The sequence below is a fragment of the Gasterosteus aculeatus genome, chromosome 3, assembly GCF_964276395.1.
Source record: "Gasterosteus aculeatus chromosome 3, fGasAcu3.hap1.1, whole genome shotgun sequence".
Lineage (NCBI taxonomy): Eukaryota > Metazoa > Chordata > Actinopteri > Perciformes > Gasterosteidae > Gasterosteus > Gasterosteus aculeatus.
The window spans coordinates 19,130,396-19,145,914 of record NC_135690.1 but is presented as its reverse complement, the minus strand read 5'-3'; the positions used below and the strand labels follow the sequence as shown (position 1 = coordinate 19,145,914).

Sequence of the window (15,519 nt, the reverse complement as noted above, 5' to 3'; positions counted from 1 at the left end):
GAGCCGCCCCGGCCGCAAGGCATTCATTAGAGGGTAACAGACTATAATACAGCGCAGATGAAAATGATTTAAGCTACAGCGTTTATACAATATGAAACATAGTCTACATTACATTACAGTTCCTTTAGCTGACGCTTTTGTCCAAAGCGACTTACATTACAATTTTAACCGATGGCTTTTTAAATTTTTGCCCAGGGAGAAATTAGGAGTTAGGTGTCTTGCTTAGGCACACTTCGAAATGGGGAAGCTGGGACTCAAATCACCAACGTTGCAGTTCCCAGCGCACCCTTTCTACCCCGGCGCCACGATGAACCTTTTATTAAGGATTATTCCAACGACAGAATACATGGCACAGGGAATTTTGTGGTGCTATTTCCAAAATCCCAGAGCTGCGTAAACGCATTCACGTGCGTTTACCCACCACTACAACAGGGAACCCCAAAGTCTCCTGGGCCACATCTACCAGCTCTGACTGGGGGATCCAAAGGCACTCCGTGCCAAAACCTTCCTAGTGAGGCGCACAGTGAGCATCTACAAGATGCCACAACTGCCTCAACTGGTTTCTTTCCATGTAAAGGAGCAGCGGCTCTACCCCAAGCTGATCATGGATGACTGGGCTCCTCACGCTATGTCTTAAGAGAGACGCCAGCCACCCTCCTGAGGAAAACCATTTCAGCCGCCGGACAGAGATTCTGTCTCCATAGTTACCCTAAACTCCTCCCACACTCACTGCTTTGCCTCGTTCACAGCAGAGGTTCCAACCCTTTGAGCCCGTTGGTACTGTGCAACTGCCCACCGGAAATCATTACCCGGAAGACCTCCTTCTTCAGGCGGACGGCTTCCCTGACTACTAGTGTCCACCACAGTGTTCGAGGGTTACCGCTCCTTGATGCATCTGAGACATTGAGGGCACAACTCACCACCACAGCTTCAGCAATGGAAGTTTTGAACACAGACCACTCTGGTTCCGCCTCCCCACACAGGATTGCGCAAGATTTTCTTCATTTTAAATGCTCTACCTATGAACTAGACATACACAAGCTGGCTACTTACTAACCTTTCATATAGCTGCCACGAGTGATGATTAGCTCAACACAGGTTGTGATGTCATACAATCTGCAGATGGGTCCAGGTGGTTGTGAATATTTATTGGGAAACAACACATTACGTTGATATTGAAATAAGGGTTTCACCTGGACACAGAGGGGGCTGGAGGGTTTTATTTGCTCTCAATTCAAAGACCGATGAGGACAAAGTATTCTAGGTCTAAGTTTGGATTACATGAGTTGACGGTCCTACTCCTGATCCGCCTTGTCAGTCAGACTTTTTGTCCGTAAGTTTTGTTTGCCGCTGTAGAGGTGAAACCAACAGACCACCACTGTCATTGTCGTCATCGTCCGCCAAGGTGGGTCGGTTCTTAAAGCAGACATAGAAGACGACGGCGATAATGGCAAGAAGGAAGCTGACCAAGAAGCATCCGAACAGCGGAGCCTGGCTGATGATGGACTGAAAGGACAGAGACACAGATGATGGAGAGGTAAGAGGCGCCTGAGACAGACAAGGGCTGCTTGAGACAGGTAAACAGAGGACAGACAGGTAAGAGGTACCCGAGACAGGTTAACAGAGGACGGACAGATACGAGGTACCTGAGACAGGTTAACAGAGGACGGACAAGAGTTCTGAGACAGTTAAACAGATGTGATGATCACAGAATTTACCGTTAGTGAGACTCTGATTTCATAAATGAAACGTCTGACCCGCTGATAGATGCTGTTTCCTCCCTGAAACTAAGAGGTCAGACAAAGAATCAGATTTCAGAAAAAGTCAAACATGACTTAAATCTTCTCCTTTGTCCTCCAGGGAAGCACTACAGACTCACCTGGATGCTGCCGTCCAGGACCCCGTTCAGGAAGTCAAGCAGGTGGCGCTCCGTCTTTACAGCGGCCGGAGGAAGGAAGTAGCCATCGCTGGAGAGATCAACGACTATGAAGGAGGGAACTCCCACCTCCCTGACAACAACAAACAATACAGCTCATCCAGAGTGAGCTTAATTAGAGGAAGTACTTGACTACTGATGTAAAGGACTACATACCTTAAGGACTACAAATCTTTAGGATGATATACTTAAACGACTACAAATATTAAGGACAACATAAAGGGTACCTTGGCACCCATGCCGGTAGAATTTAGCTGTGGCGGGTAAAGCGGTCACTCTTACTAGCCACTTTGGCGGGTGCAATTCTATATATCTCTCTATTTGTATTGTAGTGTCTCATGTTTAGTGTTTTGAGTTCTAAATAGTATGGCCCTTCAATGTTGCCATAGAGGCAAAAGGGGTTCCCACCCTGGTGATTGAGGGGTGAAGGTTGACAAAAATAAAGAAGAGACGTGCGCTGAACAATGTGTCTGGTCCCCCGACCAGTCACTGTGTCACGGGTGCAGCATCCACAAACCCAGAATGCTCGGTTGCATTGGTGGCAGCGGAGGTTTTTGTGCACTGACTATGCCGCGACGACTTAGCCTCCACTTCCTTATTTTAGCTTAGCTGTCTCAGTTCATCTAGCAGGCCAAATTCCGCTGCAATCAAGCGCCACCTGTTCAAGATGTGCTTGGAGATTAACCGCTCGGGGCTGTTCGGCAGACGGTCGGCAAGCAGAGATGTCCCCGTGATGTAATGTAATGTCTATGCGGACGTGCCTGCTCTGTTTTCCGGCGACGGTAGCCAGAGTTTCCTCGGCTGGATGAGACCATCCGTTACAGTAGTCTTCTCAAAGCACATCTAAAATAACATTGCATTGTTCTCAAGCCTCAAGCATTACCGTGAGACACACAAATTTCCAAATTACCAGTTCAGACACAAGACACCATGCGTGTAACGCCGAGACCTTCTGGGTAGTAGTGGTCACCATCTGTTTTCTATTGTGTTTTCTGTCATACACCACCCTCCTCTGTGATTGCAAGCCCCGCCGTTATTGTTTCCACCTGTGTCTCGTTTCCCTGTGTATTTAGTCATACATACATACATATGATAAAGTACATACATATATCCTCATAACTATTCACTATTACTACTATTACTACTACTATTCAAGTATCAATTAGACTATTTTGGCTTGTTTTTATCTACATATTCTGAAATAATCTCAAATTCCTTGTATGTTTGGCATATTTTGGTAATAAATGTCCTGAATAGTTGAGATGGGATAAAGATGCATCCATGAAGCCTCCTGCCAGCAGGCACCTTTAAAGAAATATAATCTGATTGATCAATTGATTGATTAGAGTGATGAGGAACATTACATTACATGTCATTTAGAGTGCGGGTCGGGATGTCGGGTTTGACCAGGTCCTGGATGTAAGCTGGACCCCATCCATTCACAGCATGGTACGTGAGTATTAATGTTTTGAACTGGATGCGGGCAGCCACCGGTACCAGTGAAGAGAGCGGAGGAGTGGAGGAGTGTGGAAGAACTTAGGAAGGTTGAAGACCCGTGGAGCTGCTGCATTCTGAATGAGCTGCAGAGGTCGAATGGCGGTGGCAGGGAGACCAGCCAGGAGGGAATTGCAGTAGTCCAGGAGGGAGATGACAAGAGCCTGAATCAGTACCTGCGCTGCCTTCTGAGTGAGAAGAGGACGTATTCTCCTGATGTTGTAGAGCGAGTATCTACAGGATCGTGTTGTTGCAGTGATGTTGGGAGTCAGGGAGAGTTGGCTGTCGAGTGTGACGCCGAGGTTCCTAGCGGTCAAAGTGGGCGTTAGTACAGAGTTGCCAAAGTTGACCGTCAAGTCCTGGGTCAGAGAATCTTTTCCCGGAAAGAGAAGTAGTTCAGTCTTGTCAGGGTTGATTTTCAGATGGTGGGCGGATCCACTGAGAGATGTCAGCCAGACAGGCAGAGATCCGAGTGAGGGAAGGAGAGAATTAGTTCGGTGTCATCAGCATCGCTGTGGTAGGAGAAGCCATGCGAGCAAATGACAGCGAGAGAGAGTTGGTGTAGAGGGAGAAGAGGAGGGGACCCAGGACGGAACCCTGAGGAACTCCAGCAGTAAGAGGACAAGGTTCCGACACAGATCCTCGCCAGGTTACCCGGTAGGTGCGGCCGTCAAGGTAGGACGAGAGAAGGGAGAGAGCAGAGCCTGAGACACCAAGTTCCTGAAGGGAGGAGACAAGGATCTGGTGGTTGACTGTGTCAAATGCAGCAGAGAGGTCCAGAAAGACGAGGACAGAGGACAGAGAGGAGCTCTAGCAGTGTGGAGCTGCTCTGAGACAGCAAGGAGAGCAGTCTCTGTGGAACGGCCTTGAAGCCTGACTGGTGGGGGTCAAGGAGGTTGTTATGGTGGAGATAGGAGGAGAGTTGGTTAAAGATAGCACGTTCAAGAGATTTGGACAAAAAGGGAAGAAGAGAGACCGGTCTGTAGTTGTTTTCTTCAGAAGGGTTGAGGGTAGGTTTCTTCAGGAGGGGGTTAACTCTTGCCTTCTTCAGAGAATTGGGAAAACAGCCAGATAACAGAGCATTGTTGATGAGACAGGTTGTGAAGATGTGATGGAATGGGGTCAAGAGGGCAGGTGGTCCGACTGGCAGAGGTTACTAGGGTAAGAATTTGGTTAGGAGACAAGGGGGTGAAAGAGGAAAGTGAGGGCGATAGAGGTGAAGTTAGTGAGACGCAAGAAGTAGGAGGTGTGTTTGAGAAAGAGGAGCGTAGGGAAACTTTCTGTTGTGTTAAAGACTAAAGTGTTTTCTCGAACACGGCACGTCCTTTTCTGGACAATCCTGTTGATAACGAAGAATTACTTTGCCGGGATGTTAAACACGTCGGGAGAGAATATTGAGGCCCAGATTAGATAAATTGTCATTTCCACATGACTACTTGTTTGAACGGTATCGTTTTTTTCACAGTCCATCAAATTTGTACATAATCTCACCCGTCGTCATATAACTAACGTCACTCATCGTGGACGTGCTCTCACGTCTGAGCAGATTCACTGTGTAGTATTACGTTACAACATTAGAATATTAGTAAAGCTGCTGTATACAGAGCCTTGAGAAACGTGGGCCTCGCTCTGAAATGTTTTTGTTCCCTGAACACAAACCTAAAATATGAGCATGGGTGTGTATTTCAAAATGTGTGTAGTGCATTCTAACAAACAGTGTAAAAACTGTGAATTAGTACAACGTATGGATTATGATTAGTGTTGTGTAACACTATATTGGAACTTACCTGTTGACCCGAGCAGCAATTTTCTCCTAACCCGTTTCTCTGTCTTTTTCTGCAGTAAAAGTGCTGCAGTGTTTTTTCCTAATTACGGGTTCATACTCGCCGTACGCTTGCATTAATATTTTAGCTCAATAGGGGTGACGTATCGTTTGTGGTGGTTGTCATGGTAACTCGTGGTATCGTGGCTCCATTCATGCTGCCTTGATACTGTGATGGTGCACGCACTCAACTCTGAGTCAACCTACTCTGAGTTGATTGAACCAACTCTAAACAGCTGTTCTGAAACCCAAAACTCACAGTTTCCATCTCAGGGCAAATCAACTCAGAGTTTAGGGTTTGACTCAGAGTTTGTTAAACTTCCTACTTGAAACGGACTCCAGGTCCTTCTGGCTCCCCCTTCCTAACAGCGAGAAGGCAACGTCAACCAAGTTATCCTGCTAACGCTGTATTGTGCGCGTATAGTTTTCGCCTGTGTTCAATCGTCTCGGCCACCGTACATTTGTTTCTAACATTGACGTGCGAATACACGTGACCGGTGAATGCTTTTGGTAAAACTTGAGTAGACCTGCTCAGTGCAGGGCAAGGATGTTGCGACGCAGGTGTAGGAAAACCCGGGGGGCAGAAACAAAAGGGAAAAACGAGTGATGAAACCAAAAATGAAGAGGGGACAAAGAAAAATGAAAACGCTGCTTAACAAAAAGTGGAGGGTCAGAATGGCTGGTTCATGATCCAGCTAAGAAAAAAATGTATTGCCCTGATTATAGGATGTACGGCAGTGAAAAGGTTAAGGGAAGAGCTGAAGATGTGGTTGTGGATGGTTGTTATTCAAACAAAGCTCATATGTGGGGTTCCTCAGGGGTTCATTCTTGGTTCTCCCTCATTCAAATTTCAATCCACTAATTATGGAAGCCAATGCTAAATCAACTGCCTATGCTTCATGGTTCAAATTAAATAAGCTATCTTTAAATATCAAAAAATCTAATTTCAGGATTTTCAGTGGCAAAAAAAGTGTCATGTCAACGTTTCTAGATATTATTGATGAAAGCTTAAGCTGGAGTAAACATATTGACTGTTAGAAGAAAAATAAACGAATCAATTGTAAGGAAGGAGGGTTAGACATCTTGTCTCTGCAAACTGTCTCTTTGTTCTTTTTTACAGTTTAATTTGTCCTTATCTTTCATAATATAGAAATATTGTAATAGTTTGGGCCAGAAACGTTTTGTTAGGGTGGCAACACAATCTCAGTCTCACATCTCAGCTGTTCCTTTATTTCAGAAACTGCGGATTCTTACCATTTATGACATTAATATTTCTTTAACTTGCATTTTTATGTATAAGATACTTTTAGGTGAAGTAAATATTCCTGATAATTTCAAGTCCTACTTCAAAGTTAATTCACAGATTCACTCATACTCAACTCGTCAATCTTCACATCTTCATCCTCCTGAATGACTGCATAGCAGAAGTCAATTTTCTGTCAGATTTAAACCAAATTATGGAATGATTTTTCCCACGTAACAGAAAAATGTCCCTCTGAAAAAAAGTGCCTGAAAAAAATGTAGTTGCTGTTTCCATCCATCCATCCATTGTCAAACCGCTTATCCTGCACACAGGGTCGCGGGGGGGCTGGAGTCCATCCCAGCCAACTTCGGGCGATAGACAGGGTACATCCTGGATTGGTCGCCAGCCAATCGCAGGGCTACACAGAAACACATAACCATTCACACTCACATTCACACAACTACGGGCAATTTAACGTCCCCAATTAACCTAATCCCCAGAGCACGTCTTTGGACTGTGGGAGGAAGCCGGAGAACCCGGAGAGAACCCACGCAGAGAACATGCAGACTCCACACAGAAAGGCCACTGGGCGGAATCGAACCCAGGACCTTCTTGCTGTGAGGCGACAGTGCTAACCACCACGCCACCGTGCCGCCCGTAGTTGTTGTTTTGTAAGAGTAATTTCTTTCTTTTATTTTTCGGTTATATTTACATATATCTATATTTGTTTGACTTTACATTTCCATTGCTTATTAATTTACACAGGGGTGTATTCATTATTTCTATATTGTTTGTCCATTTTTTATTTTGTATTGCTTGAATTGCAAATGAAAACAAATATAATGACTGTAGATATTTAAAATGGTCATTTACATTTTAACGGGTTATGTTAAGACTACTTAGATTGAGGACTGCATACCCTAAGGACTACAGTACATACGTAAAGGACTACAAACCTTAAGGACTACATACATTAATTTCAGAATGTCATACTTTAAGGAGTAGATACCTAAAGGACTAGATATGTAAAGGACTAAAAACCTTAAGGACTACTATTATGAAACACAATCTTACCCCATCACCAGCCCATTAATGTAGTCACACCCTTCCATGAAACCAAAGTAAAAGTTTCTGGACGGACAGAAAGACAGATTTAGCTTTGTGACTGTGTACTTTTTCCACGTCTTTTTGTCCAATGAGACTCTTACCTGCTGTAGAACTCTCTGTAGTCTGCAGACACTTTCTCCACCAGACCTTTATACCTGAACAGGTGACATGACAGTACACGCATCACAGAGAGGTTAGAGGACGGATGATGTCATAGTGTGTGAGATAGGGTCTTACCTCACGCTCTCCTCACACAGGTTCTTCTCCTCAACCAGTGCCAACAATACCAATTTATCTGTCGGAAGGAGGGAGAGTCACTTTAAATGAACCAATCAGCAGCCTCGAGCTACAGCTGCAGTTTCTCAGATATCCACTTTGTGCTGCTATAACCTCTCTTAATGGATACAAGTGAACAATAAACTTGTTCACATAACATATGAGTTATGCTAAAATAATCTAAACATTATTATATATTATTATATAATCAAAATCTAAAGAAATAGAATTACTAATGTAATATACCATTTAAAACTGTTTAAAAAGTGAGAAGATATACTGCTATCACACAAAACTCATTTTGTCAATGGTTAAAAACCAAACCAAACAGTTTGGGCTGTTCATAAAATTTAACCATTAATGTCCTGGCCAAAATTTTAACATCTGAAAATAGTTTTCGTACTGTGGTGGTACTCACAGGTGAACGGCCATCTTATTGTGTACAACTACAAGGTGAGTATGTGAGTTTTACAGCCAAATGTGGTTGAATAGTGGGTTTAATAGACATGGCAGTGTTTTATAGGTGGCCACACGGGGGCACTACTGATCACATGTGTTAAGGATGTTACCTGATTCTCCCATTGCGTACAAAGTGAAGCTGTCAATCATCAAGAAGTTTGGGAAACGTTCTCTGTTGATCCACGACTTCAGATCACCGTCAAGTTCCTCTGAATCACAAATAAAAGTAATTCAGAGATTTAAACACAGTTTACCTGAACACAAGTCACACTAGGGAGACAAAGTTTTACTTAAATCAGCATTATTTTACCCCTCATCACCCATGTTAGCGCTTAGAGAAACACATCCTCTCGCTCACAAAGACACGTTTTGGTTAAAGAACAATGGTGTCTTGCGGTGAAAGGACAAAAATGATGTTTCTTGGTTAAAGATCAACCATGATGTGGCTTGGTTACCGGACAAGCCATTACACAGTTTTAGCTATACCATATCCTAGTAAATTATAATCATGCACCGCCTATTTATCAAATTATGCTTATCCTGATGAAATGTGGGACCCAAATTGTTAATCTTGTTAACATGATATTGCTGAAATGATTGTTATGACGATGATGCCACAATGATGTTGGAGGGCATTAACTCTATATGTCGACATCACCTGAGTGCAGCCAGGTGTGTTTTAGCTTGAGGGGCAAACACTTTTTCAACTGCATTTCGAGACAAAGTGAGTTTTCTTTTTAAGATGCGTTTCATTCAGGTTTTTGTTGCAATGAAAGGAAGTATTCAAGTGACACTACGAGAGAATGCATGTGGATTTAATGACTGCTCTTACAATGTCTCTTGATGAAGGACAACCATAATGTCTCTTGGTTAAAGGACAACACATGAGCAAGGGCAGATCTCTCAGAGGTCAGAGTTTACTGTCTTACCGTTAAAGGTGAAGTAGGTTCCATCTTTAAAAACCACCACAGCCGGTAGAGACGGGAGGGAGACCACCTAGACATATAGACCATAGATTAACAATTGGACAGAGGGGCATTCTACATGTTCGGTTGTTTCGGTGCCGTCCTCTATCGTCCTGTCCCTTCCTAAATTGTCCTATACCTTCCTTCACTACCCTCTTCGTCCTCTGCTTTCCTTTTTTGTCCTCCATCGTCCTCTTTCATCCTCTACCTTTCTCCTCTACTGTCCTTTCTGTCCTCTACCGTCCCCTATCCTCCTCTTTCGTCCTCTCAGTCAGTCTTACCTTGGGCAAGACGTCTTTGGTCGAAGAGAAAAAGTAGGTGTGAACGATCAGCTCCTCTGCTGCTGACGTGTAGTTTCCCTAGGAATACACCAGAGGTCAAAGGTCAGCCGTGTGTGTTTATGTTATGACCAGTTTCGTGGCATAATTATGAGGACTGTCTTTCACTGCTTTATTGATGGAATGAACCTGCATTTAAAAGAAAGACACACAGATAGACATGGCCCCGGTCCCTCTCGGCCCTCCTCCGCCGCCAACTTTCTGATATGGTTAGAATCTTTTTTTTAAATTCACCAAATAAATTGCATTTCCATTCTGAATCCCGAAGGACTCGATATGTTTTCAAAAGAACAAAACATGATCACAGAGGAAAGTGGATCATCATCAAATGAAAAAATCGGTGGTTGAATCCTGGGGTTTCTTGAAATGCCCTCAACACTACAGCTTTGTGTTTGTGTGTTTGTGTGTTTGTGTGTGTGTGTGTATACCTTCAGGTGCGAAGTGGCTCCAACATAAACAAACATAACATCATGGCGGTCCATAGCGTGTTGGAAAAGCGAAACACTGCTGAGAGATCGAACCAACGGCCTAAACAACACGACATAGACGGGTCAGAGCGACTGCTGTGAGGTCACACTGTGTGTTTCAAGCTTTATTTTGTTGTCTTACATCAGATCTGTACCACAGGATCTTACATCAAATGTTTTTAAACCTGTGACTAATTGACATTATCAAACGCAGCAAAGCTGATTTCTAAGGTTACTCGCCCTCCAACACGATTGGCAAAGTCCAGGATTCCGTCTCTGGTTCTTGGTCCTGAATAATTATATTTCACACCTTTCTTCAACCTGAAAATGGAGAAGAGATTTGTATTTATTCAAGCTGGAGAACAAAGCGACAAAGATCAGTATTGACTTGGAAAAGGCGCCATCCTGCAACTGAACTGATGAGAGCATTTGGCGGCGGGCCTGATACTGCCGCAAAAAGTCCCTGCTGAGATAAATCCAGCTGAGACCATCTCATCTCACTCTGGCAGGGACACCTGCTACTGAACAGATGTTATTGATCGATACATAATTGATGCTAGATTGATCGATTGGATTATTGATACATAGATCGACGATTAATATATAGATGGATGGATAGGTAATTGATGAATATGTATTTATCCATCAAAGGTACATGTCGGTGCTGGTACCTTTTTACATTTATAAATGTTTAAAACATATACCCTGGCAGTGGCAAATAGCTTTGTTTTTTGTTTTTTCATTTATATATTTTACATTTTAAATCAATTACCAAATATTTTTTAAATATTGCTGCTATTGTGTAAAGCGAATGATGTGTATCTTATTTAATACGTGTTTGCACAAATCAAAGTGCATAATACACTACTTTTTGAATTAATTGCATTACAATGCAGTTGTATTTGTGTATGAGTTGATTTAGTAAATTACATGATTAGTTCCTGATAAAGATGTAGTGAATGTTTTGTGTTACTTACATCAAAATTGCCGGATAACCTCTGACCTTGAACTCTTTGGCCAAACCTGCAGAGAGAAACACAGCATCACGTCTGACCTGTGACCCCACGGACCTCACATTTCTGATCAGTTCCGTAGTTCCTCAGGGTTCCGTCCTGGGTCCCCTCCTCTTCTTTCTCTACACCAACTCTCTCGGTGCTGTCATTCGATCGCATGGCTTCTCCTACGACAGCTATGCTGATGACACCCAACTAATTCTCTCCTTCCCTCACTCGGACACTCGGATACTCAGGTGGCGGCACGGAACTCTGTCTGTTTGACTGACATCTCGGAACTCCTTCTGTCTGACTGACATCTCTCAGTGGATCCCCCACCATCTGAAAATCAACCCCGACAAGACTGAACTACTTCTCTTTCCGGGAAAAGATTCTCCTACCCAGGACTTGACGGTCAACTTTGGCAACTCGGTTGCCTGCTAAGAACCTCGGCGTGACACAGCCGACTCTCCCTGACTCCCAACATCACTGACAACACAATCCTGTAGATACACGCTCTACAACATCAGGAGAACACGTCCTCTTCTCACTCAGAAGGCAGCGCAGGTACTGGCTCATCCAGTTCTAAACATGGTGCTCAGGTACCATGCTGTGAATGGATGGGGTCCAGCTTACATCCAGGACCTGGTCCAACCCGACATCCCGACCCGCACTCTCCGCTCTGCATCTGCCAAACTGCTTGTTCCTCCTCACTGAGAGCAAAACACTCACCCCGGACAACAACTGTTTGTGCCCCTTCCATCTGACAGGAGGCTGAGGTCCATAAGGACTAAGACCTTCCGCAATAGAACGTTCCTTCTCCTCTTTAGTTGGTGTCATAAAACAAGTCTGAATGCTCAACTAAACCAGACACTACATTTGTTTATTTACTGGATCCCCAGTAGCTGACGCCTTAGCGGTAGCTAATCTTCCTGGGGTTCCCAGAAAAGATAAAAAGTAATAAACACAAAACATTTAGATCAGGCGTAAAACAAATTTTATTTTATTTTAAGAGTGTGGCCTAGACTGCCCGCAGGTGCCTGTGCATGAGTCGGCCAAGCAAGCAAGTAAAGGTTAGCCACAAAGGCTAGCTAGCAAACTAAAGACATGACCGATTTTCATTGGCTGTATTAGCCACTTGTCAGCCGTTCGGTCCTGTTATTGCTAGTGCAATGCTAGCTAGCGCCATGTTAGCATCATGCTAGCGCCCCCGCCAGCTAGGGTTAGGGTTTTTTTCCTCTCTTTTTCTTAAAACCCCATACATTCCAATGGAGGTTTTGTGTCGGCATTTTGCGATTTTTGGGAAAACTGTAAGTAATTTTTCTTCTCACACGATTCCCAATGGGTCCCGCTGAAATTTTGAGACAATTCCGAGCAATGGTGCGGGAGGAGTACGGAAGAGAATAAGGCGATTAATAAATATGTGAGATAACAAGGAGTCTGCTTCACAGTGCAGTCGAAGACTAGAATGTATATTGTCCAGTACACTTGCAGTTTTCAAATAAAGATCAGATGACTACAAAAGCAATGGAAAATGCCAAGTGGTTAACGGCCTCAGGTGCGCCGTTTTAATAGATTTCAATAGTTGTACATCCACGGGACATTTTCATGTGTCTCAATAAATGTCTTAATGCACTTATATGTTTATATTGTTAATTTTTGCTTTTACATTTTTATCTTATTTCACTTTAACTTATTTTCATATTTTTTTCTATTTATCTCCTTTTATTGCACCATCCACATAAAATTTCTGTATGTGTTCAGCCTTTCACAGTGTTTTATACAGAAAGTGTGTCACAGTAAATGTATGTATCTATTTCACATGAAATTGCAGTGATGCTTTTTTTGTGATGCTTTTATTTTGAAAGGCTTACTGACCGGTGCTGGCCGTGGCGTCTGATTTCCCGACGTTGACTGGAGAGCCGAGACTCTTGAGTTCTGATCCAATCTGGTGCCAAACAGGATCCAGTTGTTTACAGAACGAACACCAGGGGGCGTAAAACTGCACAGAGACGATCAGACACAACACACCGTTGTTTCCATGGATACCAAATCACTTGTCATTAGTAGTGTTATATATGTATATACTCTAAAATGAATTCCAAATGAGTGTATTTAAAGGTACTAAGCAAAGAGTTAATTAAGAGCAGTTTGTTCTCTCGTCTTGTGCGTATTTAAAAATACAACAAAACAATATTTGTTATTAACAACTAAGGTTCTATCAACTCCGTCTGGAGGAGATTTAAATGAAAATGTCCATGAGACTATGCGCCCTTTCCATTTTTCCGCAATAATAACGCGTTAACGTGCCCAGCCCTAATATATTTTTATGCATGTAGTAAATTATCAGTACTGCGGATTCCGTGTGACTTTACATACTTTGATGAGCCAGATGTCGTCGTCAGCTCTCGTCTCCATGAAGCTGTTGGAACAACGTTTCTTCCCGTGTTAATGTCCACATGTTATCTATAATAACTATGTTACAGACAATCAAACACAAACTGTAATGTTCAATGTTGAGCTTCCTTTAACTAACACATGACGGTACAAATATATATTTGTGTGTAACTGTTAATTGAAGAGGTTTAAACTGTGATTAGATCAACTGATTCTGGGATGCTTTTATTGTGAAACTCTCGACACTGAAACAGGAAGCTGTTTAAATCCCAGCTTCCTAACAGGCGTGGTTTTCTTATCATATAACTATTTTAAATGCGTACTCACGTATCATCAAGCTCCTCCACGAAGGCCGAGGCTGACAGAGCCAGCAGAACTAACAAACAAACAGACAAATATTTACATTCCTCTCTGTTTAACAGAGCTGCGATTGGTTGATCTGTTCACTGATTTTTACATGTCTGATGAAATATGCTGAGACAGGAGGCTGCTCCCTGGACTAACACAATAAGACAGTAATCGACCTTTAAAGGCCTGAAATTGCTCTATTGAAAAGTGGACGTCTTCAGGGGGTTCTGCAGTTCTCTGCAGCTCTGAGGTTAAATCCTCCCTCCATCAGAGATTGAGGATCTCACTGAAGCCAGTTGAGCTCGACGTCCTGGGCTCTCGGAGTTGAGGGGGACAAGCCTAGAGCAATGGCGTCTGGGGGAGGACGTACCTGAGAGCAGGACGGCGTTCCTTGGGTTCCACATGGTGACTGACTAAGTAGCTGCAGCGCAGACGGATTAATAGCACGCGCCTAATCTTCTAACTGCCTACACAGCGTTAATCTGAGGGATTAGCATTCAATCCACTAAAGCTTTATTGACATCACCAGCAACACAGAGTCAACTGAGGATCTTAAGTCTGAAGACTGTGTAAAGGAAGCTAAAACAGCAGATATGACGGAAGTGAGAATGGAAACAAGGAGACCAGACCGGACAAAGGGAGATCAAACACTGATCAATACATCCTGATCAATATAACCCAGTAGGACGCACTGATCTGCATTGTGGGTTAGTGGCGTTGGTGTTGGCAGCATTGGTCTTGGCATTGCTGGTGCCGAGGGGAAGCGGGGGGGGATTAGTCCCCCCACTCAACCTTTACAACAATTACACAACTATGAGAACAGCTACAAAGAACAAAAACCACAAGACAAGGAGACCATAGACTCACGTTTACTGAGGGAATAAATCAAAAGGGAAGTGGAGTCTCACAGACTGGGACCAGAGGAGCCGCCTCCTGGTGGTCACTTTAGAGAGGTGCATCTTTAATGCATCTTTAACACTCATTATTATTAATCGTTTAAAGAGGAAATTAAAAACAACTCCAGGTTTCTCTTCAGCACTGCAGACTGACAGAGAGTCACAGCTCTGTCGAGCCGTGTATTCCTTTGGACCTCACCAGGAACGACTTCATGAAGTTCTTCAATGAGAAGATTCTGACTATCAAAGAGAAAATTGATGGTCTCCTGCCTTGAACCAGTGGCGACCTGTCCTCCGATGTAGGAACCTTGGATGCAGCAGTGGGCCCTGATGCCTGTTTGGATGCCTTCTCTTCCATCAACCTTGATCAACTGACTTCTTTATTTTCAAAGTCTAAATCTTCTACTTGTCTCTTGGATCCGATTCTGACCAAACTGCTTAAGGAAGTTTTTCCTTTAGTTCGCACATCCTTATCAGATATTATGAATCTGTCTTTGTTGACAGCACATGTACCACAGTCCTTCAAGGTAGCTGTAATTAAACCTCTTCTTAAGAAACCTACTCTTGCTCCAGAGGTGTTGGCTAACTGCAGACCTATCTCTAATCTTCCCTTCCTCTCTAAGATCCTTGAGAAATCCGTCGCAAATCAATTATGTGACTTTTTACAAAACAATGCTTTGTTCCAGGATTTCCAGTGAGGATTTCGAGTGCATCACAGTACAGAAACAGCACTGGTGAAAATTACGAATGATCTTTTACTTGCATCGGACCAAGGACTC

General features: G+C 43.4%; 1 protein-coding gene across 2 annotated transcripts; it reads right to left on the bottom strand.

The window, feature by feature from the left end:
- Positions 1 to 1,205: 1,205 nt before the first annotated feature.
- LOC120816625 (protein disulfide-isomerase tmx3a) lies at positions 1,206 to 14,786 on the bottom strand. 2 transcript variants are annotated; one of them, XM_040172380.2, is made up of 16 exons: positions 14,215 to 14,786; positions 13,824 to 13,872; positions 13,479 to 13,521; positions 12,978 to 13,101; positions 11,085 to 11,130; positions 10,348 to 10,428; positions 10,069 to 10,168; positions 9,584 to 9,661; positions 9,267 to 9,333; positions 8,448 to 8,546; positions 7,840 to 7,897; positions 7,704 to 7,757; positions 7,570 to 7,626; positions 1,880 to 2,009; positions 1,719 to 1,787; positions 1,206 to 1,506 (listed from the first exon to the last, which is right to left on the bottom strand). In XM_040172380.2, exons 1-16 carry the CDS (start codon positions 14,246 to 14,248, stop codon positions 1,315 to 1,317), a joined length of 1,281 nt encoding a protein of 426 aa, XP_040028314.2. In that variant the 5' UTR covers positions 14,249 to 14,786; the 3' UTR covers positions 1,206 to 1,314. The 2 variants fall into 2 exon arrangements, with proteins under 2 accessions (XP_040028314.2, XP_040028315.2); XM_040172381.2 differs by lacking the exon at positions 7,570 to 7,626 and having other exon boundaries at positions 14,215 to 14,346.
- Positions 14,787 to 15,519: the final 733 nt, after the last annotated feature.

What these genes read in the sequence shown, in the direction of transcription:
- LOC120816625 (XM_040172380.2), bottom strand. Translation starts at nt 14,248, where the DNA reads ATGTGGAACCCAAGGAACGCCGTCCTGCTCTCAG. An exon ending in ACGACATCTGGCTCATCAAA is followed by an intron (nt 13,102 to 13,478) that starts GTATGTAAAGTC and finishes GTCTCTGTGCAG; the next exon opens with TTTTACGCCCCCTGGTGTTC. An exon ending in CCAAAGACGTCTTGCCCAAG is followed by an intron (nt 9,334 to 9,583) that starts GTAAGACTGACT and finishes CTATATGTCTAG; the next exon opens with GTGGTCTCCCTCCCGTCTCT.